General features: G+C 40.5%; 1 protein-coding gene across 1 annotated transcript; it reads right to left on the bottom strand.

Moving 5' to 3' along the window:
• Positions 1 to 996: 996 nt before the first annotated feature.
• Positions 997 to 26,257, bottom strand: PLAC8L1 (PLAC8 like 1; the record flags this gene model as incomplete). The annotated part of the gene is made up of 4 exons (XM_082621753.1): positions 997 to 1,137; positions 2,483 to 2,619; positions 21,244 to 21,380; positions 26,133 to 26,257. 4 exons carry the CDS (start codon positions 26,255 to 26,257, stop codon positions 997 to 999), a joined length of 540 nt encoding a protein of 179 aa, XP_082477879.1.
• Between the last annotated feature and the right edge of the window lie 1,052 nt (positions 26,258 to 27,309).

Here is a 27,309-nt window from a genome sequence, read left to right as displayed (position 1 = left end):
CTCTCCCATTGTGGAGCACAGGCTCCGGACGCGCAGGCTCAGCGGCCATGGCTCACGGGCCCAGCCGCTCCGCGACATGTGGGATCTTCCCGGACCGGGGCACGAACCCATGTCCCCTGCATCGGCAGGCGGACTCTCAACCACTGCGCCACCAGGGAAGCCCTCTTCTCCTCTTCTTGTAAGGACAGCAGTCATGTTGGATTAGGGCCCACCCTAATGACTTCATCTTAATTACATCTGCAAGACTATTTCCAAATAAGGTCACATTCACATATACGAGGAGTCAGGACTTCAGTAGCTCTTTTGTGGGAAGGGGTTGGTGGGGGGCATAGTTCAACCTCTAACAGTGGCCCACCTAAGGCTTTGAATCTGGGGCTGAAGATTTACAAATGCTGGAGAGCTGTTCATGATCAGCAACAAGCTGAGACTTTCTCCTATATGCCAGTCAGGACTGAAGGAGTCAGGACAAGGGAAGGACAGTGCTCCTGCATTACAGTGATAATTAGAGCCCAGTCCAGGTGCTAACTGATTCACTTTGCTGTACACCTGAAACGAACCCAACATTGTAAATCAACTATAATCCAATAACAGTCTTTAAAAATAATAAAAAAATAAACCGTCTTCTACCCCATCATTGGTACTTTGGGAAAAGAGGCTTAGCTTAGCCATATAATAGTTCTTCCAGCTTCCCAGACAGCTCTTGTGAAAGGGGAAGATGGGGGGAAATGCAGCCTTCCAAAACTCCAGGCAGGGTGGTGGAGGGCAAAAAACGCACCTCTCGAATCTGCCTAATATGGCTGGGCTGGGATAGCAAATTCAGACAAATAACAGAGTCTTCGTCGGGGGTACGTGTAAAGAAAGGACAACAGTAAAGACAGTAGTGGGAAATCATTTATTTTCATACTATTTCAGTGAAACCTGAAGAACAATCTCTCTACTAAGAGGGATTTGAGAGGAGGGTGCGGAGAAGTGAGGAGGAGGAGATTTCTTGCTCTGTCAGATTAGATTTTCCCTAGTCGAAGGGGTCACATAGATTTCGTAGAGTTGGGAGGTCCTCATCTTGAGTTCCCGGGCCACCTGGCAGATGGATAAAGGCCAGCAGCAGTGCACTGCCAGCCAGTCCTCGCACAGCGTGCCCTAGGGGAGACCGGGTCTCTGTTCTGGCTCAATCACACAGGCTCAGTTCCCTTTCCCAGGAACCTCTGCAGTATTACCTCACGGCCCATCCCACCCACTGCCCCCAAGATCCACCACCACCCTGAAGTTATCGCCCAGGGACACAACTCCACCACGTTACCCACGTGCCAAGCAGCTCGACTGCTAATCGATCCTTGCAATTCAGAGACCTGCCCTCAAGACTTCATACCTGAAACCACTGTCTCACTGACAGAAAATTTTCTGTCAACATCTTTTTATTTCCTCTTAGAACTTAATGTTTGTAATTATTTTATTTACTTTTTTAGAGTAATAAATGCACATGGTCCAAAATCCCCACAGTAAGAAGGGATAGGAAGTAAAAAGTAAATCCCCCCCTTCTACAGCTCTCACCAGCCACCCAGTTACCTGTCAGAGGGCTACCATTGTTGGTAGTTCTTATATACACTTCCAGATAAATTCTATGTTTAGGCAAATATATAGATACATACAGATATATACACATTACATTTTACCTACATATATATAGTCTTTTTAAGTAAATCGTTACATACTTATATGCCTTGCTCCTTTGTTCACTTAAAAATATATCTCAGGGATCATTTCACATGAATATATAAAAAGATGCCTTTAACTAATGAGAACCTACTGTACAGCACAGGGAACTCTACTCAGTGCTCTGTGGTGACCTAAATGGGAAGGAAATCCAAAAAAGAGGGGATATATGTATACGTGTGGCTGATTCACTTTGCTGTACAGCAGAAACTGACACAGCAGTGTAAAGCAACTATACCCCAATAAAAAAACAAATAAAATAATAAAAAGATGCCTTTTTATCTGTCCACATCTTAGTAGGTATGACATGTCTGTCCTCAGTCTCTCATTGTACCTCAGCCTCAGCTGCACTGGAAATTGTCTGGCTCTTTGAAGGGTCCCCAGGGAACCCCCAAAGTGAATTCTGTATATGCTGATGGGCTACATTTTAGGTGAGATTATCCCAAGTGTATCCTCCAAATTTGGTGCACTTCTACCTATCATCTTCTCTGGATGTAATAAGAGACAGAGAAACAGAAGTGGCCAACGATCTACATTATAATAGGTCCCCCTTGGAAATACCCTTCACAATGTGGCATTTTCGTTAATATACATCCTAGTAACAAATGAAATCAGAAATTTCTTCCCTTTCCTTTCTCAAAGTATTCCACTAAGTGTGGTGTTTTTAAGTATCCTCACCCACACCTCATTTTTTTTAAAAAAATCACAGGTTTGAAAGGCATCCAGGTTCTCATATAGATCCAGCTTCACATATGCATCCAAACACACTTACCCGTATTTTATGTCTCTCTCTGGTGCCAATTCTTAGTGCAAAGGTGGACCCAGGTAACAATGGCCAACAAAAACACTCTCCATAATGCCTGGCGATGTCACATTCAAGACACATGGGACAAAAGAGACCACAGAAACCTGTCAATAACCACATAAAAGCAAGCTCAGGTTCTCAGTTGTGCTTGGAGCAACTTCACATCTCAAAGAGCATTTATGGCCCTATGCCATCAATTTAATACTGCATTGTCCCCCTGCAATCAGGGACTGAGAATGAATAACCAATTTGCAAAACTCACTATATGAGAATTGCCATAACTGAGCCACATCAAAATTGTCTTCTTTTGTTAAACACTGGCAAAGCTGAACCTACTACAATTCTGTTAACGTTCACTACAGTAATTGTTTTTTCTGTCAAGAGAAAAGCATTAAATAATTTTTTATAGTTGAAACATAACTGTTGCTTCTCTTATGTTCATCTATCTAATTTCAATATTTAAAATAGACACAGTATATGATACTTTTGAATAGCAGGTGCCTTTTTCTATAAATGTGATTGAAAGCTCTTATATGGTACACTGATTCTGCCTGCTATTTTTATAATGACTTTATTCTATTTCTCAGGCCAGAAGGTTTCTCTAATGTTTGCAGTTTCATGGAGCCACTGACATCTGCCAGTTTTAATCTGTAAACTAGTAGAGGCTTGGTTCCTTGAACATCAGCTGGAAACAGTTGGTCATTTATTCATTCATTCATCTTTAACTACTGATATTGTTTCCTACACATCTTGCATGAACCATTAACACAGAGGTTCTCTTTTAAATACGTTTTGGGTCACAGAACCTTTTGAGAATATGGTGATAGCTATGTACTTGCTCCTGAAGGGGAGAGAAAAATACATGAACACAGACATGCAAAATTGTGCATTCAATTTCACGGGGTTCAAGGATCCATTGAAAACTATCACTGGATCACAGGTTAAGAACCCCTGGTAAACGATTAAGATGCTATATCATTGCAAAAGATGACAACCTTGACGAATACAAATAATTTGAACTATGAAAGAGCAAAAAAACTAAGCATAACCTTTAAAAATGTATTCAATAAATATGTTATTGAGGCATAATTTATAAACAAGAAAATGCACAAATCATAAATGTTCAGTTGGATGAGGATTTTTTTTTTTTTGCGGTATGCGGGCCTCTCACCACTGTGGCCTCTCCCGTTGCGGAGCACAGGCTCTGGACGCACAGGCTCAGTGGCCATGGCTCACGGGCCCAGCCGCTCTGCGGCATGTGGGATCCTCCCAGACCGGGGCACGAACCCGTGTCCCCTGCATCGGCAGGCGGACTCTCAACCACTGCACCACCAGGGAAGCCCAGTTGGATGAGTTTTGACAATCATATTCACCCACGTAACCAAACGTGTAGAACACTGCCATCACCCCAGGGAGTTCCCGTGTGCCCCTTCCCAGGCAATCCCAGTCCTCCCACCCCCACTCCAGACATATCACAATTCTGATTTCTATTCCCATAGATGAGTTTTACCTCGATTTGGACTTCATATAAGTGGAATCATGTTTACTTTTGTATCTGACTTCTTTTGTTCAACATCATGTTTCTTGAGATTCATCTATGTTCTTATGTATATCTGCAGTTTGTTCCTTTTATTGTTGAGTAGTATTACCAATGTATAAATGTTCTACAAATTGTCCATTCTCCCACTGTTTATTCCATTTTTTGCTATTATGAATAAGCACTATGAATATTCATATACAAGTCTTTATGTGGACAAGTAGTTTCATTTCACATGGGTGGATTCCTGGAAATGGAATTGCTAGGTCATGGGGTAGACTTATGTTTAATTTTACCAGAAATTTACAAAGAGTTCTCCAAAGTATTTGTACCATTTTACCCTCCCACCAGCAATGTAAGAGAGTGTTGTTCCACATCCTCACCAACATTTGCTATTGTCAGCCTTTTTTATTTTATCCATTCTAATGAGTGTGAAATGGTAGTGTTCATAGCCTTCTAGTGCACCAGACACAAAGGCTCACATACCATGTCACTAGCATACTAGAAGAATTCCTTGTCAAACACCTGTCTCTGTTGCCTCATCCCTCCCTCCTTCTTCAACAGTGAGGAGTGCAGAGTCCCACTTCTAAATTCAGTGACAAAGAAGCAGAAATCTAGGAATGCTGTTTTATCTTAGAACCTCCAAGGGATGTGCCTGGACTCTGGACTTCTCCAGTTTCATATAAGAGGTGAGGTAGCACATGTGCACGGAGGGCATGAGGACTGGAGCAGGGATGGGGACAAGGAGCAGCCTATCTTTGAGGAACAGAACATCTATTTCATCAGGAATCTTAAGAAAATCACTAAATCATGTATTATAGGCATCACTTGGCCCAAAGCAAACACTAAATTCAGCCCTGATTAAGTCTGGGATGTTTTGTCCCACATTTTAAAAAAATCATTACTCCTAGCGAGATCAGCAGGTCCCACTCAGCACTGACAACTGGTATAAACAGGTCAGAGGACAGCAAATGGCCCATGAACGTGCAGTGAGTTCAGAGTGGTAATATTGTATGCAACCCTGAATTAGGGGACTTTGAGATCATGGCACATAAAAATCAATCAAAACTTATGCATGAATTACAAAATACTGTAGTGTATATCCCTGCAAATAAAAAATTAATCAAAAGTTGCATAATTATAAAGCTAGCAAGCTAAGTGAGTAATAAATTGTGTTTACACAATTGCCTGAGCTGTACCACTTTAACTGGAAGAGAGAAATGCCCGCATCCTCAATAAGCATATTGTAAAGAAGTTATTTTGTGCACTGAAACTCCTGTACCTTATTTTTATGACTCATATAACACATGCTGTTAATTTTATTTTTAAGCCTTTCCATTTGTATATCCAGGTTATCTAAGTGTTCTTTATGAGGGAGTACTAGATACTGAGGAAACACACCCAAAACTCAATTACCTTGGGAAAGAAGTCAGATATGATTAAAAAAAAAACAAAACACTATAAAAGCCAAAATTGTATTATATAATAGATAATATTTATACAGATTTCACTATGTGCCAAGCCCTGCTAAAAGTACTTTACATTTATTAACTCATTTAATTCTCACAACAAGCCTATAAAATTTACTATTATTAGGCCCATTTTACAGATGAACAAACTAATGCCCAGAGGACTTAAGCCATTTGCCTAAGTTCATACATTTGTTAAGAAGGGGCAGAGGTTATGTTTGAACTCAAGTAGTCTGGCTCCAAGGTCTTAACTACTACACATACCACATATGCCCAAATGTTCTCATGTTTTATGTATTTAACTAGTAAACAATTGTGGACTTGTGTGTTCTAAGACAGTGTCCTCACTACCATTGTTTGGTATTTATTCCTGTGGAGAGTGTGAAATCATGCAACTTCTTTAGGAAAGATCCTTGGGTCAGGTGTACCGAGATGGAGTGCTGTGGGATAAACACTGTCCTCAACAAGAGATGCACAAGGGTAGGATGATGGAATCCTTTGTCTTCAGCGGGCTCTAGGAGGAAATTTCACTAAACAAATCACAGACCAAGGATAAGTATCCAGAACATACAAAGAATTCCTGCAAATTAATATATCAAGGATTAAACAGAAGAAGAAAATGAACACAAGACATGAACAGGTAAAGAAGAAATACAAATGGCCAAGAACAAACATGAAAAGCTGCTCAATATCGTCAGTAATCAGGGAATTGCATACTGAGACGATCAGAAACTATTTATTACCTATAAGAATGCCAAATTTTTCTAAGGTTTTTTTTTTGAATTATTTATTTTTTTATACAGCAGGTTCTTATTAGTCATCAATTTTATACACATCAGTGTATACATGTCAATCCCAATCGCCCAATTCATCCCACCACCACCACCCCACCCCTGATGCTTACCCACCTTGGTGTCCATACGCTTGTCCTCTACATCTGTGTCTCAATTTCTGTCCTGCAAACCGTTTCATCTGTACAATTTTTCTAGGTTCCACATATATGTGTTAATATACAATATTTGTTTTTCTCTTTCTGACTTATATCACTCTGTATGACAGTCTCTAGATCCATCCACGTCTCAACAAATGACCCAATTTTGTTCCTTTTTATGGCTGAGTAATATTCCATTGTATATATGTACCACATCTTCTTTATCCATTCGTCTGTCGATGGGCATTTCTGTTGCTTCCGTGACCTGGATATTGTAAATAGTGCTGCAATGAACATTGGGGTGTGTGTGTCTTTTTGAATTATGGTTTTCTCTGGGTATATGCCCAGTAGTGGGATTGCTGGGCCATATGGTAGTTCTATTTTTAGTTTTTTAAGGAACCTCCATACTGTTCTCCATAGTGGCTGGATCAATTTACTTTCCCATCAACAGTGCAAGAGGGTTCCCTTTCCTCCACACCCTCTCCAGCATTAGTTGTTTGTAGATTTTCTGATGATGCCCATTCTAACTGGTGTGAGGTGATGCCTCATTGTAGTTTTGATTTGCATTCTCTAATAATTAGTGATGTTGAACAGCTTTTCATGTGCTTCTTGGCCATCTTTATGTCTTCTTTGAAGAAATGTCTATCTTGGTCTTCTGCCCATTTTTGGATTGGGTTGTTTGTTTTTTTAATATTGACCTGCATGAGCTGCTTGTAAATTTTGGAGATTAACCCTTTGTCAGTTGCTTCATTTGTAAATATTTTCTCCCATTCTGAGGTTGTCTTTTCATCTTGTTTATGGTTTCCTTTGCTGTGCAAAAGCTTTGAAGTTTCATTAGGTCCCATTTGTTTATTTTTGTTTTTATTTCAATTACTCTAGGAGATGGATCAAAAAGGATCTTGCTGTGATTTATGTCAAAGAGTGTTCTTCCTATGTTTTCCTCTAAGAGTTTTGTAGTGTCCAGCCTTACATTTAGGTCTCTAATCCATTTTGAGTTTATTTTTGTGTATGGTGTTAGGGAGTGTTCTAATTTCATTCTTTTACATGTAGCTGTCCAGTTTTCCCAGCACCACTTATTGAAGAGACTGTCTTTTCTCCATTGTATATCCTTGCCTCCTTTGTAATAGATTAGTTGACCACAGGTGCATGGGTTTATCTCTGGGCTTTCTATCTTGTTCCATTGATCTTTGTTTCTATTTTTGTACCAGTACCATATTGTCTTGATTACTGTAGCTTTGTAGTATAATCTGAAGTCAGGGAGTCTGATTCCTCCAGCTCAGTTTTTTTCCCTCAAGACTGCTTTCACTATTCGGGGTCTTTTGTGTCTCCATACAAATTTTAAGATTTTTTGTTCTAGTCCTGTAAAAAATGCCATTGGTAATTTGATCGGGATTGCATTGAATCTATAGATTGCGTTGGGTAGTATAGTCCTTTTCACAATGTTGATTCTTCCAATCCAAGAACATGGTATATCTCTCCATTTGTTGGTATCAGCTTTAATTTCTTTCATCAGTGTCTTATAATTTTCTGCATACAGGTCTATTATCTCCCTAGGTAGGTTTATGCCTAGGTATTGTATTCTTTTTGTTGCAATGGTAAATGGGAGAGTTTCCTTAATTTCTCTTTCAGATTTTTCATCATTAGTGTATAGGAATGCAAGAGATTTATGTGCATTGATTTTGTATCCTGCAACTTTACCAAATTCATTAATTAGCTCTCATAGTTTTCTGGTGGCATATTTAGGATTCTCTATGTATAGTATCATGTCACCTGCAAACAGTGACAGTTTTACTTTTTCTTTTCCAATTTGTATTCCTTTTATTTCTTTTTCTTCTCTGATTGCCATGGCTAGGAATTCCAAAACTACGTTGAATAGTAGTGGTGAGAGTGGACATCCTTGTCTTGTTCCTGATCTTAGAGGAAATGCTTTCAGTTTTTCACCATTGAGAATGATGTTTGCTGTGGGTTTGTCATATATGGACTTTATTATGTTGAGGTAGGTTCCCTCTATGCCCACTTTCTGGAGAGTTTTTATCGTAAATGGGTGTTAAACTTTGTCAAAAGCTTTTTCTGCATGTATTGAAGTGATCATATGGTTTTTCTTCTTCAATTTCTTAATATGGTGTATCACCTTGATTGCTTTGCGTATATTGAAGAATCCTTGCATCCCTGGGATAAATCCCACTTGATCAGGGTGTATGATCCTTTTATTGTGTTGCTGGATTCTGTTTGCTAGTATTTGGTGAGGATTTTTGCATGTATATTCATCAGTGATATTGGTCTGTAACTTTCTTTTTTTGTAGTATCTTTGTCTGGTTTTGATATCAGGGTGATGATAGCCTCATAGAATGAGTTTGGGAGTGTTCCTTCCTCTGCAATTTTTTGGAAGAGTTTGAGAAGGATGGGTGTTTGCTCTTCCCTAAATGTTTAATAGAATTCACCTGTGAAGCCATCTGGTCCTGGACTTTTCTTTGTTGGAAGATTTTTTTTTTGATTAATTTGTGCTTTTATTTGCCAGTATAACTACAGTAACCTGCAAACATTTTTATTCTAGAAAGCACATTTTACATCACAGTCCAAAAAACACATATATAATGCATATACATATATAAATGTGAAACAAAGGTTTTGCAAAAAACGTCTACCCCGAGTGTTAATTCTTTTTAAGACTTTTTTTTAAAAACTAAGGCTGAACTGCACTGACACATCATAATCACCAAAGTCCCTAGTTCATCTTAGGGTTCGCTTTATGAAGTGAATATTGTGGCACGTTCTATGGGTTTGGACCAAAGTATGATGACATAAAATCATTATAATGTCATACAAAGTATTTTCACTGCTCATAAAAACTTCTGTATTCTATGTATTCATCTTCCCTCCCCAACAAACTCCTGGCAACCACTGATCTTTTTATTGTCTCCATTGTTTTGCCTTTTCCAGAATGGCATATACACGGAATCTATTTTTCTTTTTTCCTTGAAGAGAGGGGTTCAAAGCCTTTATGCCTGTAACACCACACATGGCCCAGCCACATGTGGACTGGACAGGCTCCAGGTGGCAAACACCTCCACTAAATACTGTAGCTTTCCTTCCAGTACTGAGCCCTGTCCCACTGGTACTGCCCAGCAGCCACGTGCAGGTGAAGGGGGGGATATGTGTTGGCTATCTGTTCATAGGAAGGCCACAGGTTTTGTGCCCCTTGTCACAATGAACCCTGATTCCTGTCAGGTGTGTTGTAAACAGACAAGCCATTTCTTCAGACCCCCTGCTCTGAGCACACCCCATGTTGGAAGACTTTTAATCACTGTTTCAATTTCATTACTTGTGATTGTTCTGTTCATATTTTCCATTTCTTCCTGGTTCAGTCTTGGAGGTTATACTTTTCGAAAAATTTGTCCATTTCTTCCAGGTTGTCCATTTTATTGGCATAGAGCTGCTTGTAGTAGTCTCTTAGGATGCTTTGTATTTCTGCGATGTCTGTTGTAACTTCCCCTTTTTCATTTCTAATTTTATTGATTTGAGTCCTCTCCCTCTTTTTCTTGATGAGTCTGGCTAATGGTTTATCAATTTTGTTTATCTTCTCAAAGAACCAGCTTTTAGTTTTATTGATCGTTGCTATTGTTTTCTTTGTTTCTATTTCATTTATTTCTGCTCTGATCTTTATGATTTCTTTCCTTCTGCTAACTTTGGGTTTTGTTTGTTCTTCTTTAGTTCCTTTAGGTGTAAGGTTAGATTGCTTATGTGAGATTTTTCTTGTTTCTTGTGGTAGGCTTGTATAGCTATAAACTTCCCTCTTAGAACTGCTTTTACTACATCCCATAGGTTTTGGATCATCGTGTTTTCATTGTCATTTGTCTCTAGGTATTTTTTGATTTCCTCTTTGATTTCTTCAGTGATCTCTTGGTTATTTAGTAACATATTGTTTAGCCTCCATGTGTTTGTGTTTTTTACGTTTTTTTTTTCCTGTAACTCATTTCTAATCTAATATCATTGTGGTCAGAAAAGATGCTTGATATGATTTCAATTTTCTTAAATTTACTGAGGCTTGATTTGTGACCCAAGATGTGATCTATCCTGGAGAATGTTCCGTGCACACTTGAGAAGAAAGTGTAATGTGCTGTTTTTGGATAGAATGTCCTGTAAATATCAATTAAATCTATCTGGTCTATTGTGCCATTTAAAGCTTCTGTTTCCTTATTTATTTTCATTTTGGATGATCTGTCCATTGGTGTAACTGAGGTGTTAAAGTCCCCCACTATTATTGTGTTACTGTCAATTTCCTCTTTTAGAGCTGTTAGCAGTTGCCTTATGTATTGAGGTGCTCCTATGTTGGGTGCATACATATTTAAAATTGTTATATCTTCTTCTTGGATTGATCCCTTCATCATTATGTAGTGTCCTTCCTTGTCTCTTGTAACATTCTTTATTTTAAAGTCTATTTTATCTGGTATGAGTATTGCTACTCCAGCTTTCTTTTGATTTCCATTTGCATGGAATATCTTTTTCCATCCCCTCACCCTCAGTCTGTATGTGTCCCTAGGTCTGAAGTGGGTCTCTTGTAGACAGCATATAGATGGGTCTTGTTTTTGTATCCATTCAGCAAGCCTGTGTCTTTTGATTGGAGCATTTAATCCATTCACGTTTAAGGTAATTATCGATATGTATGTTCCTATGACAATTTTCTTAATTGTTTTGGGTTTGTTTTGTAGGTCCTTTTCTTCTCTTGTGTTTCCTACTTAGAGAAGTTCCTTTAGCATTTGTTGTAGAGCTGGTTTGGTGGTGCTGAATTCTCTTAGCTTTTGCTTGTCTATAAAGCTTTTGATTTCTCTGTCGAATCTGATGAGATCCTTGCCAGGTAGAGTAATGTTGATTGTAGGTTCTTCCCTTTCATCACTTTAAACATATTGTGCCACTCCCCTCTGGCTTGTAGACTTTCTGCTGAGAATCAGCTCTTAACCTTATGTGAGTTCCCTTATATGTTATTTGTCTTTTTCCCTTGTTGCTTTTAATAATTTTTCTTTGTCTTTAATTTTTGTCAATTTGATTACTATGTGTCTCGGCATGTTTCTCCTTGGGTTTATCCTGCCTGGGACTCTCTGCGCTTCCTGGACTTGGGTGGCTATTTCCTTTCCCATGTTAGGGAAGTTTTTGACTATAATCTCTTCCAATATTTTCTCAGGTCCTTTCTGTCTCTCTTCTCCTTCTGGGACCCCTATAATGCAAATGTTGTTGTGTTTAATTTTATCCCAGAGGTCTCTTAGGCTGTCTTCATTTCTTTCCATCCTTTTTTCTTTATTCTGTTCCACAGCAGTGAATTACACCATTCTGTCTTCCAGGTCACTTATCCATTCTTCTGCTTCAGTTATTCTGTTATTGATTCCTTCTAGTGTAGTTTTCATTTCAGTTATTGTATTGTTCATCTCTGTTTGTTCTTTAATTCTTCTAATTCTTTGTTAAACATTTCTTGCATCTTCTCGATCTTTGCCTCCATTCTTTTTCCGAGGTCCTGGATCATCTTCACTATCATTATTCTGAATTCTCTATCTGAAAGGTTGCCTATCTCCACTTCCTTTAGTTGTTTTTCTGGGGTTTTATCTTGTTCCTTCATCTGGTACATAGCCCTCTGCCTTTTCATCTTGTCTGTCTTTCTGTGAATGTGGTTTTTGTTCTGCAGGCTGCAGGACTGTAGTTCTTCTTGCTTCTGCTGTCTGCACTCTGGTGGACGAGGCTATCTAAGAGACTTGTGCAAGTTTCCTGATGGGAGGGACTGGTGGTGGGTAGAGCTGGCTGTTGCTCTGGTGGGCAGAGCTCAGTAAAACTTTAATCTGCTTGACTGCTGATGGGTGGGGCTGGGTTCCCTCCCTGTTGGTTGTTTGGCCTGAGGTAACCCAACACTGAAGCCTACGTGGGCTCTTTGGTGGGGCTAATGGCAGACTCTGGGAGGGCTCACACCAAGGAGTACTTCCCAGAACTTCTGCTGCCTGTGTCCTTGTCCCCACGGTGAGCCACAGCCACCTTGCCTCTGCAGGAGACCCTCCAACACTAGCAGGTGGGTCTGGTTCAGTCTTCCCTGGGGTCATTGCTCCTTCCCCTGGGTCCCGATGTGCACACTACTTTGTGTGTGCCCTCCAAGAGTGGAGTCTCTGTTTCCCCCAGTCCTGTCAAAGTCCTGCAGTCAAATCCCACTAGCCTTCAAAGTCTGATTCTCTAGGAATTCCTCCTCCCGTTGCTGGACCCCCAGGTTGGGAAGCCTGATGTGCGGCTCAGAACCTTCACTCCAGTGGGTGGACTTCTGTGGTTTAAGTGTTCTCCAGTCTGTGAGTCACCCAACCACCAGTTATGGGATTTGATTTTACTGTGATTGCGCCCCTCCTACCGTCTCATTGTGGCTTCTCCTTTGTCTTTGGATGTGGGGTGTCTTTTTTGTTGAGTTGCAGTGTCTTTCTTTCGATGATTGTCCAGCAGCTAGTTGTGATTCTGGCGTTCTCACAAGAGGGAGGGAGAGCACGTCCTTCTACTCCGCCAGCTTGGTTCAGGGCTGGCCACACTCTAACGTTTTTAGAGCATGTCAAATGTTGTGGGGCACTGCAGAGAAATAAGTGCTCCATACACTGATGGAGATGGAAATTGGCACAGTCACTTTGGAAAGCAACTTGGCTGAATCTCGTAAAATTTTAAATACTCTGGGATTCAGTAACTCCACTTGTTAGCATCTACCCTAGAGTAATGCTTACACATGCACACAAAGAGGCCGGTACAAGGATATCCACAGAAGCATTATTTGTGGCTTCAAACTTAAGACAAGAGTACATTAATAGATGAACATGTAAATAAACCATGATGCTGCAGATCATACTAGGGAATAATTAAGAACGCAGTGAAAGATCAATTAAGTACCAACAGAGATAAATCTCTAAGACATATTTTGAGTTAAAAAAATCAAATTGCATAGTGATATTACAGCATAATACCATTTACGCTTTGTTTAAAAAGTTACGAAGCAGGGCTTCCCTGGTGGCGCAGTGGTTGAGAATCTGCCTGCCAATGCAGGGGACACGGGTTCGAGCCCTGGTCTGGGAAGATCCCACATGCTGCGGAGCAGCTGGTCCCGTGAGCCACAACTGCTGAGCCTGTGCATCTGGAGCCTGTGCTCCGCAACGAGAGGCTGCGATAGTGAGAGGTCCGCGCAGTGCGATGAAGAGTGGCTCCTGCTTGCCACAACTAGAGAAAGCCCTCGCACAGAAACGAAGATCCAATACAGCAAAAATAAATTAATTAATAAAAACTCCTACCCCCAACATCTTCTTAAAAAAAAAAAAGTTACAAAGCAATAGTATATATTACTAATAGATGCATATGTAAATACAGAGAAAAAGATCTGGAAGAAAACACTCCAAATTTATTTAATAAAAAGGAGTGACATGGTTCCCTTTTCTGTAATGTTTCATTTCTTTGATAAAGTGAATATATTCATGTGTTATTTGTGAAGTAAAAAAAAAAATATATATATATATATATATATATATATATATATATGCAAGTATGTGTGTGTGCATATGTGTGTGTGTGTGTGTGTGTGCGTGTACTTTTTTTAAAAAAAGAAGCTCAGCCTCTTCCTCTTACCCCCAAAGGCCTGCTGGTCATGTCAGCTCCCACAGCCTAAACATTCCTGGCCTATTCTCTAACATGAACTCCACCCTCAGGCATGGAATGTGGTTCATTATTCATCCCTCTAACTCACAGGGGGAGTCGAGATAAAAAGAAGGCTACACAAAACCACAGTGTGGAGCCCCAGAGAGCAGAAGTAGGAAAGGTGGGTGGAAACTGCAGCAAGGCACATTTCAGATCATTATCACAAAAAGGCAGAATCTATTTTTTTTTTTTGGTGTTATTTTTTTTTTATTTTTTTATTAGTTTCTGCTTTATAACAAAGTGAATCAGTCATACACATACATCTGTTCCCACATCCCTTCCCTCATGCATCTCCCTCCCTCCCACCCTCCCCATCCCACCCCTCCAGGCGGTCACAAAGCACCGAGCTGATCTCCCTGTGCCATGCGGCCGCTTCCCACCATCTATCTACCCCACGTTTGGTAGTGTATATATGTCCATGCCTCTCTTTCGCTTTGTCACAGCTTACCCTTCCCCCTCCCCATATCCTCAAGTCCATTCTCAAGTAGGTCTGTGTCTTTATTCCCGTTTTACCCCTAGGTTCTTCATGCCATTTTTTTTTTTTAAATTCCGTATATGTGTGTTAGCATACGGTATTTGTCTTTCTCTTTCTGACTTACTTCACTCTGTATGACAGACTCTAGGTCTATCCACCTCATTACAAATAGCTCAGTTTCGTTTCTTTTTATGGCTGAGTAATATTCCATTGTATATATGTGCCACATCTTCTTTATCCATTCATCCGATGATGGACACTTAGGTTGTTTCCAGCTCCGGGCTATTGTGAATAGAGCTGCAACAATAAGAGATGCTTAAAAAGGAATGGGGGTCTTTCCTGGTGGCACAGTGGTTAAGAATCCGCCTGCCAATGCAGGTGACACGGGTTCGAGCCCTGGTCGGGGAAGATCCTACATGCTGCGGAGCAACTAAGCCTGTGCGCCACAACTACTGAGACTGCACTCTAGAGCCCGTGAGCCACAACTACGTGGGCCTAGAGCCCATGCTCCACAACAAGAGAAGCCACTGCAATGAGAAGCCCATGTACCGCAAGGAAGAGTAGCCCCCACTCACCACAACTAGAGAAAGCCCACATGCAGCAACGAAGACCCAACTCAGCCAAGAATAAATAAATAAATAGATAAATAGATAGATAGATAGATAAATAAGGAATGGGGCATGCTCATACATTGTGGGTGGGAGTGTAAATTAGTACAACTTCTAAATGGAGAGCCATTTGGAAACATCTATCAAGATTTAAAAAAGTACGTACTATCTGACCCTCAGCAATTATCCAACAGATAACTCACGCACATACAAAATGGCACCTATACAAGAATATTCACAAAGCACTGGTTTGAATAGCAAAAAGTCTGGAAACCACATAAAGATCCACTGATAAGAATTTTTTGATAAATAAATTATGGTACATTCATACAATGGAATCTATGCAGCAATTTAAACTATTAGCTTCAGAAGTGCTGATATGGTCTGCACAATATGGTCACCTATATTGTTAAATTAAAACAAAATAAAGATGCAGAACTGTGTGTGTTTACAATTCTATTATTTGTGTCAATTATATATACCACATATACAGAAAAAATCTGGAAGGATACCAAAATATTAACAATATATATCTCCGACAGCTGGGATTACAGGATACTGCTTTCTTCTTTTATAGTCTTTTGCATTTTTCTTTTTTACCATGATTATATGATACTTTTATAATAAAAAGGTTAACCTATTTTCATTAAAAATTTTTATATATTTATAAGCATATAGACTATATTGGGGCTCAGGTAAGAGTGGTGGCCTCTGAGGAGAACTGGGCAGGGCAGGAGAGCAAGGATGGAGTTGCTGCTTTTCATATAGCTAAGGGGTAGGTACTTTTGAATTTTGCATCATGTACCTGGTAACCTATTAAAAATCTTTTTTTTTTTTTTTTTAAGCACTGAGATGGCTCCAAGGGAGAGGAGCCTCCTCCCCAGAAATGTTCAGAAAGCCAAGGCTGTCAGGTCCTTACCAGGCTTGCTGGTATCAGGCTTGCTACAGAGGGGACTTAGACAAGCTGGTGAGGGGCCAGACCAGCCGACCCCAATATCCCTTCTGAATCTAAGTCTTTATGATTGTTTCAATGAAGTGCAGGAAAGAAGGAAGCAAGTGAGAATACAGGTTAAAATTCATTCATAGATGTGTCGTTCAGGAAATATTCATAAGCACCTTCTATTGGTCAGGTGCTCCACTGGGCAGGACCAGTGAGCAGGGCCAGTGGTCCCTGCTTTCAGACTGCAGTGTACAGTGTATAGTTTACCCAAGATACAGTTCAAGGACACGAATCCCAGTCTGAGGCCTTTTCATGTCTCCTTCCTCTTCCAGAAAACCAAAGAAATTCTTGGACTGCTTCACCCTACCCACACTGGGCCTCTGATGTCTCCTCGTCCACACAAAGCCCTTTACTGCCTGGTGCTTGTGGTGCCTCCACAGGAAAGGTGATTTTAGTGGCTGGTTCTTACCCATCTCTCAGGTATCAGCTTAAGTCAGTTCCTCAGAGAGGCCATCCTTTGCCCCCTGTAATTTCCTTTCAAAACACCTTGTTTATTTCCTCCACGGCACTCAGCACAACTGCAATTATTTCGTCTATTTGCTTATTGCCTATGTGCTCTCAGAGACCGTCTCTGTCTTAATCACTATTATATCTGTAGCACCTATCACATGACCATACATAGGTAGGAACTCAGTAAAGGCTGGCTGAATTACAAACCAGTGTTGATTACACCTTCCACATAAACCTCCTCTGGGGCAACATCAAAAACATCCCCAGCTGGAACAGCCAGCCTTTCACCCACAAGGCCATTTCACAGCCACTTATTTCACCTCCGCTTCAGCTTCACATCTGAGCTTTCAGAAACCACATCCTCAAAGGACACAAAAGCACCCATTTTCTCATCCCAGGGCAGTGTGAATTCAGAAGAAAGCACAGAGGTGGGAAGAGGGAGGCAGTTTAAAAAACAGAAGTGTAATTAAATGAAGAAGCAAAATGTCAAAAATAAATGGAAATTATCACTCTTCATAATGTACCCTTTGCTTAATGAATGAAAAATTGTAGCAGTACTTCTCAACATTTAATGGTAAACTATCCCAAGATGGGAATCTGACGTGAAACAAAGTCATGGAAAGAAGATGTCCCTTTTGTTTCCAAGTTTGTCACAACTATTGTCACAGTGATTTGCTTAAAATAAAACTTTGTGGATGAAGTAGCCCTTTTAAACAAGGAAGGAAAAAAACCTAAGACTCGTAGCACTCATACTCCAACTGCATCCTGGGAATCATGGTGCAGATCACCAGTGTATAAATTGATACTGCCTATAAATTTTCTCTTGTGAGACCATTAGCTTAGAGATACTATGAGCAGTCACAAAATGGAGGCCCATCCAGGGAACAACAATTAGGACACAGTACATTCGAGATCAGCCAGTACTGTATATCCATGGCCTCTCCGCCACCGATCACGTCCAGCTGTAAAGAATACTGTATTCTCCACATGTCATTCCTTCTTGCCCCTAGAATGGGCTCTCCAATGGACAAGCAGGGACCCAGAAGACCCCTGTGGTTGGTCTCCTGAACACTGATGGGGGTGGAGCGCAGAACTAAGCAGTGAAACAATGTTTAAGGCTGAGGGGGTGGCATGTGGTCCTTTCTTTGGTCAACTTTTTAGGTACTCTTGGGATTGGGCAGCAACCAATCTAAGTCTCCTGATTCTACTCTTTGCTCTCAACATTCTGGAAAATAAAAATTTATAACAACAATAACATTAATACCTAAGATTTACTAAGTGCATTATTGTATATTGGTTGGAATTTTCATAGTAACACACCCCAATAGTAAATTTAGGAATTTATTCCTTCCCTATTGTGGGAAATAAGAGAACTGTCATTCAAAATGCCCTGGCCTAGTCAAGCAGCAGTCATGACCTATGCTAGGCAGATTGGGCTCCATTGCTGAAACAGCAATTCTCAGACAGGAAAGCAAAAGGATTAAAATGCTTGGAGTTGACCAGACTTTCAGCTATCTCCTGATAATGCATCTTGTCCCTCCTGAGCTTAGCTTTTAGTTGATTTCCTGATTTTGTGAGCTACCCCATAACCTTCTAATGAAATCCTATGTTTGCTTGTGTATTAATTTCCTAGGGCTGACATAACAAAATACCACAAACTGGACATCTTAAAACAATAGAAAGTATTCTCTCATTGGAGAATTCTGGAGGCTAGAAGTCTGAAATTGGCATGTTGGCAGGCTTTGTCCTTCTGGAATTTCTGGGGGAAAGTCTGTTCCATGTCTCTCTCCAAATTTTTGGTTGTTGCTGGCAATCCTTGGCATTCCATGGCTTATAGATGCATTATTCTAATTTGTGCCTGTCTTCACATGGCCATCTTTTCTGTATGTATGTCCAAATTTCCCTCTTCTTACAAGAACACCAGCCACTGGCTTAGGGCCCACCCTAATCCACTATAACTTTGTAACTTTGTAACTTGACAACAATGCAAAGAACCTATTTCCAAATAAGGTCACATTCAGAGGCTCCAGGTGGACATGAATTTTGAGGGGACACTATTTAACCCAATATATAGCATGCAACCAAAAAAAACTCTGATCCAGTTATGTTCCAAACCAGTGTTCTAGAGTGGGTTCTATGCATTATCTGCTTTAATCTTGACAATCTTTAAGGTGGGCACCTTTATTTACCCCCATTTCAGAGCTGGAAAAATGAAGGCCCTGAGAATTTGTTCAAGGTCAAATGGCCAGTAAGAGGCAGAGTTAAGATTCAAGGCAAGGTCTATATCCAATACAAATGTGCTCTCCTAACCACTACATTATGTTCCAGGCTTTGCTCTACTTAGAAATGCATTGATACCCTCACCCCTCCAACCACCAACTATAAGCTATGAAAGGAAAATGGTCCACTTCCCAAACTGGGGCTAGGTCTCCACATCTCCAAGTAGCTTTTCTGCCTTCTCTGTACCACAGTACTGGGTGACAACCAAAGTCAGAGAATGTGGACAAGAACCAGGAAGAATCCTGAGTGATTCAAAGAACAGCTGCCATAATTGTCTGGTCAGAAGTACACATGGGTAGCTGTGGCAGGAAGAAATCTGCTGAGCTCTGGGTCAGATGGTCAAAGGGACAGCAATGGAGGGTAGTGTTTGGTGCCGGGCGGTCTCTTCTCTATGAGGCACAGGCAAACAGTGAAGGCTCAGGCTTGGATGATCAGAGCACCAAAAATTTTGTTAGAGTTTTTGCCTCAGCAAGACTCAGCTGAATAAGGACGTGGATCAGGTAGCAGCTCAGAGCTCTCTGGTTGATCCATCTTGTGAGGCTTTAGGATAAATTCAGGTCTTGCCAGACCCTCTAAAGGGTGGGGGAGCCATATTCTTCAAAAATAGCAGATCCAGAGTCTGTTGAACTTAAGAGACTGGCCCTCATCCATCAAAAAGGACAGCCCCCCACCCCCCCCGCAAAAAATAAAATAAAAAAAAGATTCTGTGACCAAGTTACTCCCTAGGGCAAGAACATCAGGTCCTGGAAAAGGATACTGACATGTGGTACCAGAGATGGATCAGAATGTCCTAAGGTAAAAATAGAATCAATGTGCTTTGAACTTCAAACCCAGTGGAAAATCAGGCAGCTAGAGGACAGTGTTGTTGGTACTTCTTTACAGCTAAACCAGTGTCTGAAAAGATTTCAATCAACAAAGGGAGCTATTCAACCTAAATGTCCATCAACAGAAGAATGAATAAAGAAGATGTGGTACATATATACATTGGAATATTACTCAGCCATAATAAAGAGGACGAAAATTGTGCAATTTGCAGAGACGTGCATAGACCTAGAGACTCATACAGAGTGAAGTCAGAAAAACAAATATCATATAACATTGCTTATATGTGGAATCTAGAAAAACGATACAGATGAATTTAATTGCAAAGCAGAAATAGAGACACAGACATAGAGAATGGACTTATGGATACAAGGTGGGGAGGGGGGAAGGGATGAATTGGGAGACTGGGATTGACATATATAAACTACTGATACTATGTATAAAATAGATAACTAATGAGAACCTACTGTATAGCATGGGGAACTCTACTCAATGCCCTGCAGTGACCTAAACAGAAAGGAAATCTAGAAAAGAGGGGATACACGTACACGTATAGCTGATTCACTTTGCTGTACAACAGAAACTAACACAACATTGTAAAACAAATATACTCCAATAAAAATTAATTTAAAAAAAAACAAAGGGAGCAGCTTTTTATGATTGGTCTTATTCAATGATTGGTCTTCCTCACTATTCTGTAAGGAAAGTACTACACTTTCCTCACAGAAATACTAGAGATAAGCAAAAAGAAAAATTATTCATTAGCATACCATCTGGAGACACTTGCTGTAAACATTTTATTTATATCCTTCCAGATATTTTTCTAAATATTCCCCCAAATTAATGTCTAATGTACATGGTTTTACAATCTGATTCTTTAACTTAAAATTATATCCCAACATTTTTCCATCTCAGGAAGTATTATTCTACAACATGACTTTTCATGGCTGTATAATTCATTGTATTGAAGCCCCCACTGAACATTTAGGTTGTTCCAGATTGTAGCTACAATAACCAATGCTGCAACATTTAATGATGCTGCTAAATCTTTGCACATGATTTATTTCCTTCGACTAAATGTCTAAAACTGTAATTACTGGGTCGAAGGCTACATAACACTTGAAGTCCTTTTTATAGGTGTTACTAACCATTCACTGGGAAGCTTGTACCAATTTATACTCCATCAGCTGCAGATAAGGGAGCCCATTTTGTGCGTCTTTACATGCAATGGATTTTGTCATTTAAAAAAATCTTTGAAGTCATCACTTATTTTATAAAAACATCCACATCCCTGAAAAGCAAGATCCTTCCTGCCAAGGAGTGTATTTGAGTCCCTAGAATATTAGTCTAGTTAGTCTGAAACCATTTAATTTCTGTTCTTGTGCCTGACGCAGATTTTCTACCCACTCGTGTCTTAGGAAATAAAACAGTAAAGGAGAACTTAAAGGAAGAGAAAAAACATACAAATTCTCCTATCTCTGCAGACACTGAAGAGGCCGGTGCTCCAGTCCCCACCAGTCTGGACAATCGTTGTGACTGTGGTCCTGCCACTGGCTCCCCGGACAGGCTGCTTCACCACAGCCTGGGCTGGTGCTTGGCTCCTGGAGAGTCAAGGATGGTGATTAACTTGGAAACAAAGAAGATGGTTCAGAAGGATAATCATCAAGCCAAGACACAGTGATAAAGAGATAGAGACCCAGTGATGCCCAGTGGCTCTTATTTCATAGCCCAAGCTGACTTCACCATCTCCCTCCCTCCTCCTCCATTGTACCTCCTCCTCTGATTTTTTGCCCCATTTCTATTAATGGCATTACTATTCCAAGTTCTGTCACTTAGACTCAGTGTCCAGTCTAGTTCCTCAGTGTTTCTCAGTGTTTAATAATAAATTCACAAATTTGGAACCAGGAGTCCTCAGTTCAAGCCCCAGCATGCCACTTCCTGGAAGCCTGACCTTGGTTAAGTGGCTTAACCTCTCTGTTTTGTTTGTTCAAATTTAAGATGAAAAAACTACCTCACAGGGTTATTATGTGGACTGAAGGACAGGTAATTTGTTTATTGTGCACACAGCATGTGTAACAATGTGACCCTGAGTGAGGCTGTATGCAAGGATTTTGAAACTTTGTTGAAAAGACAAATAAGGAATTGGACTGAATGGTACATCTAAATCTGGACGAGGCTACTGAGGTGGGACAGGTAGTATCATTTAAATGAATAACGCAGACTTCAGAATATATCTTGATATCAAACCACTATATGGTTTTCCTCGTGCAGCCACATAGTACAACTCTGATTCGATTTTCCCTGAAGGGCATAGATATTCCACTCAGTCATTCTGAAATAGAAATACAGGCCCAGGGGGTGGGCTTCAAAAGTGAGGTGAGAAAAAAACTTCCTTCTCTTTCTGGGGCTGAAAGTTAGTTTTGCCTGAATGCCTACCACAGGGATACCTGGAGTGAGTCCTATAGTGAAGGGTAAGCTGTTATCTAGCCTCATGGAAGGGGTATGTCAAGAGTGGGATAGAGGGGCCCAAGAATGAGAATGAGTCTCAGCCTGTACATAGTAGCAGTTATTCTGTTTGGGGCTACCCTTTTAGCAAGCTTCATTAAGAATTTTGTACCTGGTCTCTGATGTGTTATGAGGAAATAAAGAGCTTGCCTCATACTTGAGAGAAAATAAAAAGACAGCAGAATTTCTTCCTGTAACAGCTGTTGTTACAGTAAGTCACCAAAATTCTGCACCTGGGACACCTGGGACACAAAACCTAGAGGCCAGAGTAGAATACTCCTGGGCATCCTTAAGGCAACACCCTGTGGGCATCTTGGAAACAGCTGTGGAGCCCTTTGAGAACATCTGATTTGGGACATTAAATCCAATGGGATTTCAAGTTATCATAATATGGGGAGCACTGTTCTTAAGATCACATCTCTTTTTCATTCCACCAATACTACCCACACCCTCCCAAAGCTGACAGCACATTAGCTTGTTAAAAAAACAAATTCCTAAGCCTCACCCCAGACCACTGTACAGGACTCCAGGGATGAGGTATAGAAATCAGTGTCCATAATAAAGTTCCCAGGCAACGCCCACATAGTCATCCTGAGAACAGCCTGAAAGCTGATACAGGTGGACTTGGAGACCACTGATGATCACTGCAATGGCTTCTGCATCTCCTACCAGGTAGGTGGCGATGTCAATGTAACAGAGATGGCAAGGAAAGTAGAATAGGAGGTAAGGCAGAAGGGAAGAGGATGCTGGGAGCAAAGGCAATCTACAGAGCCAGTGAGACATGAGGGGCATCCCAGCCAACAGCTGAGAATGATGCACAAGAGCTTGGAAGAGCGAGTAGAGTTGGGAGTGACCTATCTAGAAGTGTGAAAGTAGAGCTATGAAACATCCCTACCCTTTTATCCATTCGGCATTATAGACAATATGTAGGGTCTCACAAGCTTTTCAAGAACCTATCAAAGTGTTTGAGACCTGGAAAAAAGTATTGGCTACAAAATATAAAAACTGCAAAGTAGAAATTAGTTATTGCTCAATTAAACACAAAAACCTAGCATGATACCTGTCACATGAATGTTCAATTTGGAATTCACACATATTTTATTACATTTGAAAACAAATTACAATTCTCTCATTTTGCAAAAAAAAAAAAACAAGAATGAATGACTGCTAAGAAGCAGCAGCTAATCATAAATTAAATTACTCAAAGCCAAGTAATTTCAAAAGAAAAAAGAAAAAAAAAGGATATAACATATGTATGGGTACATGTTAATATATTTGCTATGATGTGGGCTAAAGCTTACTGCTATGGATTGAATTGTGTCTCCCCAGATTCATATGTTGAAGATCCAGCTCCCAATGTGACTGTATTTGGAGGTAGGGCTTCAAGGAGATAATTAAGGTTAGATAAAGAATAGGGGTAGGATCCTGGTCCGATAGGATTGCTGGCCTTATAAGAAGGGAAAGGCCATGTAAGCACTCAGAGAGAAGGCTGCAAACCAAGAAGAGTCCTCACCAGAACTGGACCATGATGGCACCCTTATTTTGGACTTCCAGCCTCCAGAACTGTGAGAAAATAAGTATCTGTTCTGTAAGCTACACAGTCTGTGGTATTTTGTTATGAAATTCTGAGCAGACTAAGACACCTATGAAGACTTCAGATTGGTCCTGAAGAAACTACCTCTATACATATCTTATCTCCTCTACTTCCATGTGGACTCCTTGAGGTCAGAGGGCACCTGCTGCTTCTCCCTGTATCCCCAGAATCCAGTGCACTCCTTGAAAACTAGTGGGTGCACGACAACTGTTGAATTGGATTAAACTCAATTCACACATCTCTTCCATTAGATCTGAGTCCTCCTCAAATCTAGCTTCAGATTATGTGACCTTAACCAGGTTTCATTCTCTAGTAAAGGCACAACTCTCAGATGTGAATTGATTACATAAAAACATCAAGAGTTTTTATAGAGAGTAGCCTAAAATCTTCTTGCATGCCTCCACATAACCCAGGGCATTTACCTCTCAACGTGATCCCTGCAAGTTGGGACTTCCATTATTACACTAAGAGTTTCCAGCAATTTTAGTAAAGCAGTTTCTTAGCGCTGAGCCCCTAGATTAGATTTTCCCCTGAAACGCACTTATAGCTTGGAGCCCTAGAAGAGAATTTTCTGCTTCTATCTCAGCATTATATGTGTAACACCTATTATGGCAAGGAAGCCTGTCCTCTAGCTATTGCAAATCAAATAACTAAGAGGGTAGCTTTTCCTTGGTGGGGAAAAAAAAGGGGGTTTTGTGTGTGTGTTTGCCTAATTTTGAACTCAAGAACTGTATTATTTTCTTTCCTTAATACTCTGAATCTTTGGTGATTTTTATATTAAAATGTTTGAATTGACATTCATTAGCTAAAACATTTCAGTTCAAGATTATAGCTCATGTGTCAAAATTAAAATAAGAAGCATAGCTACCCTTCACCAAGTACCTGCTATGTGCCAGGCACTTAGTAGTTCCTTTAAGAATTGAATAATTATTCAGGGGCTGCTACAGGTGTCAGACTAAAGTAGCTATTGCAGCTTCCTACGTAGCTTTTAGCTCTGTATATTACTCTAGATAGATAGAATCTTACACTACCAGTAATAAGAATGAGTTTGGAAGCAGTGGGTGAAGCTGATGGTCACACAGTTTCTAAACCAGAGTAGCTATCCATTTGCCATCAAATTCAGCAAGTTCTTCATTTAGTGTAAAGAGGACAGAGCTTCGATTCAGGCACACTAAAGTACAAATGTGGCTCAGCTGCATTCTAGTTGTTTGACCCTGTAAAATACAACTTGTCCCAGTCCTCAGCTCTGGTCTCCTCTTCCATAAAATTGGATTTAAACTATCGTACCTCCATAGTCGCCCTGAGGATTAAACAAGATTATGTACTTGGCATATAGTAGGTATGCAGTTGATGGCAGCTACCATTATTATTTAAATTAAGGATCTTGCACATACCCTAGGGCATCCTGAACACTTTTCTGAGAAACGAAGAACAGAGGGAGGCGAGAGATTGGGGGCAGTTTCTCAGTTGTCATATGTGCTATCCAAATACCTTAAAATTCAATCAGGGTGACTAATCATCCCAGTTTGCCCTGGCCTAAGGGTTTTTCCAGGATGGAAAACTTTCAGTGTTAAAATTAGAACAGTCCCAGACAAACCAAGAGGGTTGGTCACCATAAAGGAGAGAAGCAGAGAGAGGCTTCAGCTGGTGGGAGGCAGAGGACTGACTGCAGTCATTCTAGCTATCAGCTCCTACCAAACAACAGAGTTGAGACGGATGAGACACACAGCCTTCCCCCTTTCAGCCTTACCCTAACCTTCACCGCTTCTAGCAGCTAAACACATTCCCCACTGCATGTTCCCACACACCTGGTGCTTCAGCCTGGGTGGGGGGGTTTCATGTCACCCTCTACCTTAATGAAACTTGCAGTACTAAGAGTCTGTTCTGCCTTCCACTGAGGCCTCCTTGATTAACCATTTCAAACTCTTAACTGAAGTCAAAACTCTTGAGTTTTGATTTCAAAAGGGTGGAAATTAATGGCAGCCACCAGAAATAAAGTTTCACTTGGTCAGGGTGCAACATTTTCAGTTAAGAATAGAGACACCTTTCCATCCAAGCCAGCTCTTCTCTTTTCACCAGCCAAGCAAGGCCAGCAGGAAATAATCAGTTGCCTCCTTTTCAAGTACACATGGGAAATAAGAGCAGCTTTCTTCCTGAGCCCAGTTTTCTTTTTCCTGGCTCCTCATAAGAGGAGATTGATTTGATATTCCAACCAAAGAGCAAAAGCTGGGGGTAAAATCACCCTACTCCCTACCTCAAGCCGGAAATAAAATGTTGTTCATCTTCAGATGATATGAGTGAAAGCAACAGAGGTGAGTGTGTGTTGAAGAAGGAAATATCCTCAGGAAACTTAGAGAAGTAATTTCCAAACCAATTCATAGTTAATAGGTACTTTCTTGTCACTTGGGATAGATATCCTTTTCCCTTCAACAATAAGCTGACTGATTCTAAACTTAGGTTCATTCCAAAATGAAACATCTAAAGAATGTTGCCTTGATATTCTGGAATCTGAGGTCATAGCAGTGTAACTGGCAGACATCTTATTTCTTTAAAGCCACGTACACAGTTAACAGTGGGCACGTCCATCTTACTAACCTGAAGGGAGATACTGCTGAAGATAGAGTGTAAGTTAAATAAAAATAAAACTTCTCTTTGGTGGAAAAATCCCTTTGCTTTAAGAGATAACTCTAGCAAACATTTATCTAGCTAAGTGTCACTTGACCTTTCCTTAGGGGACTCAAAAGGCTACAGATTTCCGCCATGCCTTGTAACTGAGAAGTAGTGGGGGCCTCTCATCATCCCCAGGGCTGCTGGTCCAATTCAGCAAGAGGGTATGAGTTCCCACAAATAACCTGAAAACAGAGACAGAAAGAAAGGTCTTTGCAGCACAGATATCGTGCTTGAAACCACCTAATAAAAGATGGTTTCCTAAAGTTTAAGCTATGCTAAGTTGTCCCAAGTCTCTAAGGATTTTTACAACTTCTAGATCTCCTACTCTTCCATGGACTTCATTGAGCATGCCGGGGAAGTGGTGCTTCTTCCCTACACAGCCCAAATGGAATCTGGAACAAAGCAGGGCTTGGCTGGTGATCGCCTCCCTACTGCTCTGAATCTTCAGGGTCTTAGGAGCCTCTGAAGTATGCCTCTAGAGCATGTCTTATAGAGGCACGGACACCAGAAACACTAGGAAAATATTCCTAGAGGAAAAAAATTAGAGAAAATTGCACATTGAGGGGAGGGGTCTGCAATAAAAATTCAATGTTATTTATACTAGAAAGACAACAGGCGGAAATTGCCAACTCTACTATATATTCTCATCAGACCCATAGAGAATGATTGTTTCGGGTTCTGAACTTCAAAGCATTTACTTAACAGGGTTGTTAGCAAAAGCCTATATAATACCTCCCAAATCAAGATCCTTCAGATACAGC

This window comes from Mesoplodon mirus (assembly GCF_964341445.2).
Source record: "Mesoplodon mirus genome assembly, chromosome: 5".
NCBI classification, from domain to species: domain Eukaryota; kingdom Metazoa; phylum Chordata; class Mammalia; order Artiodactyla; family Ziphiidae; genus Mesoplodon; species Mesoplodon mirus.
Note: the sequence above shows the minus strand (reverse complement) of the source record. Positions and strands in the feature narration are given on the sequence as shown.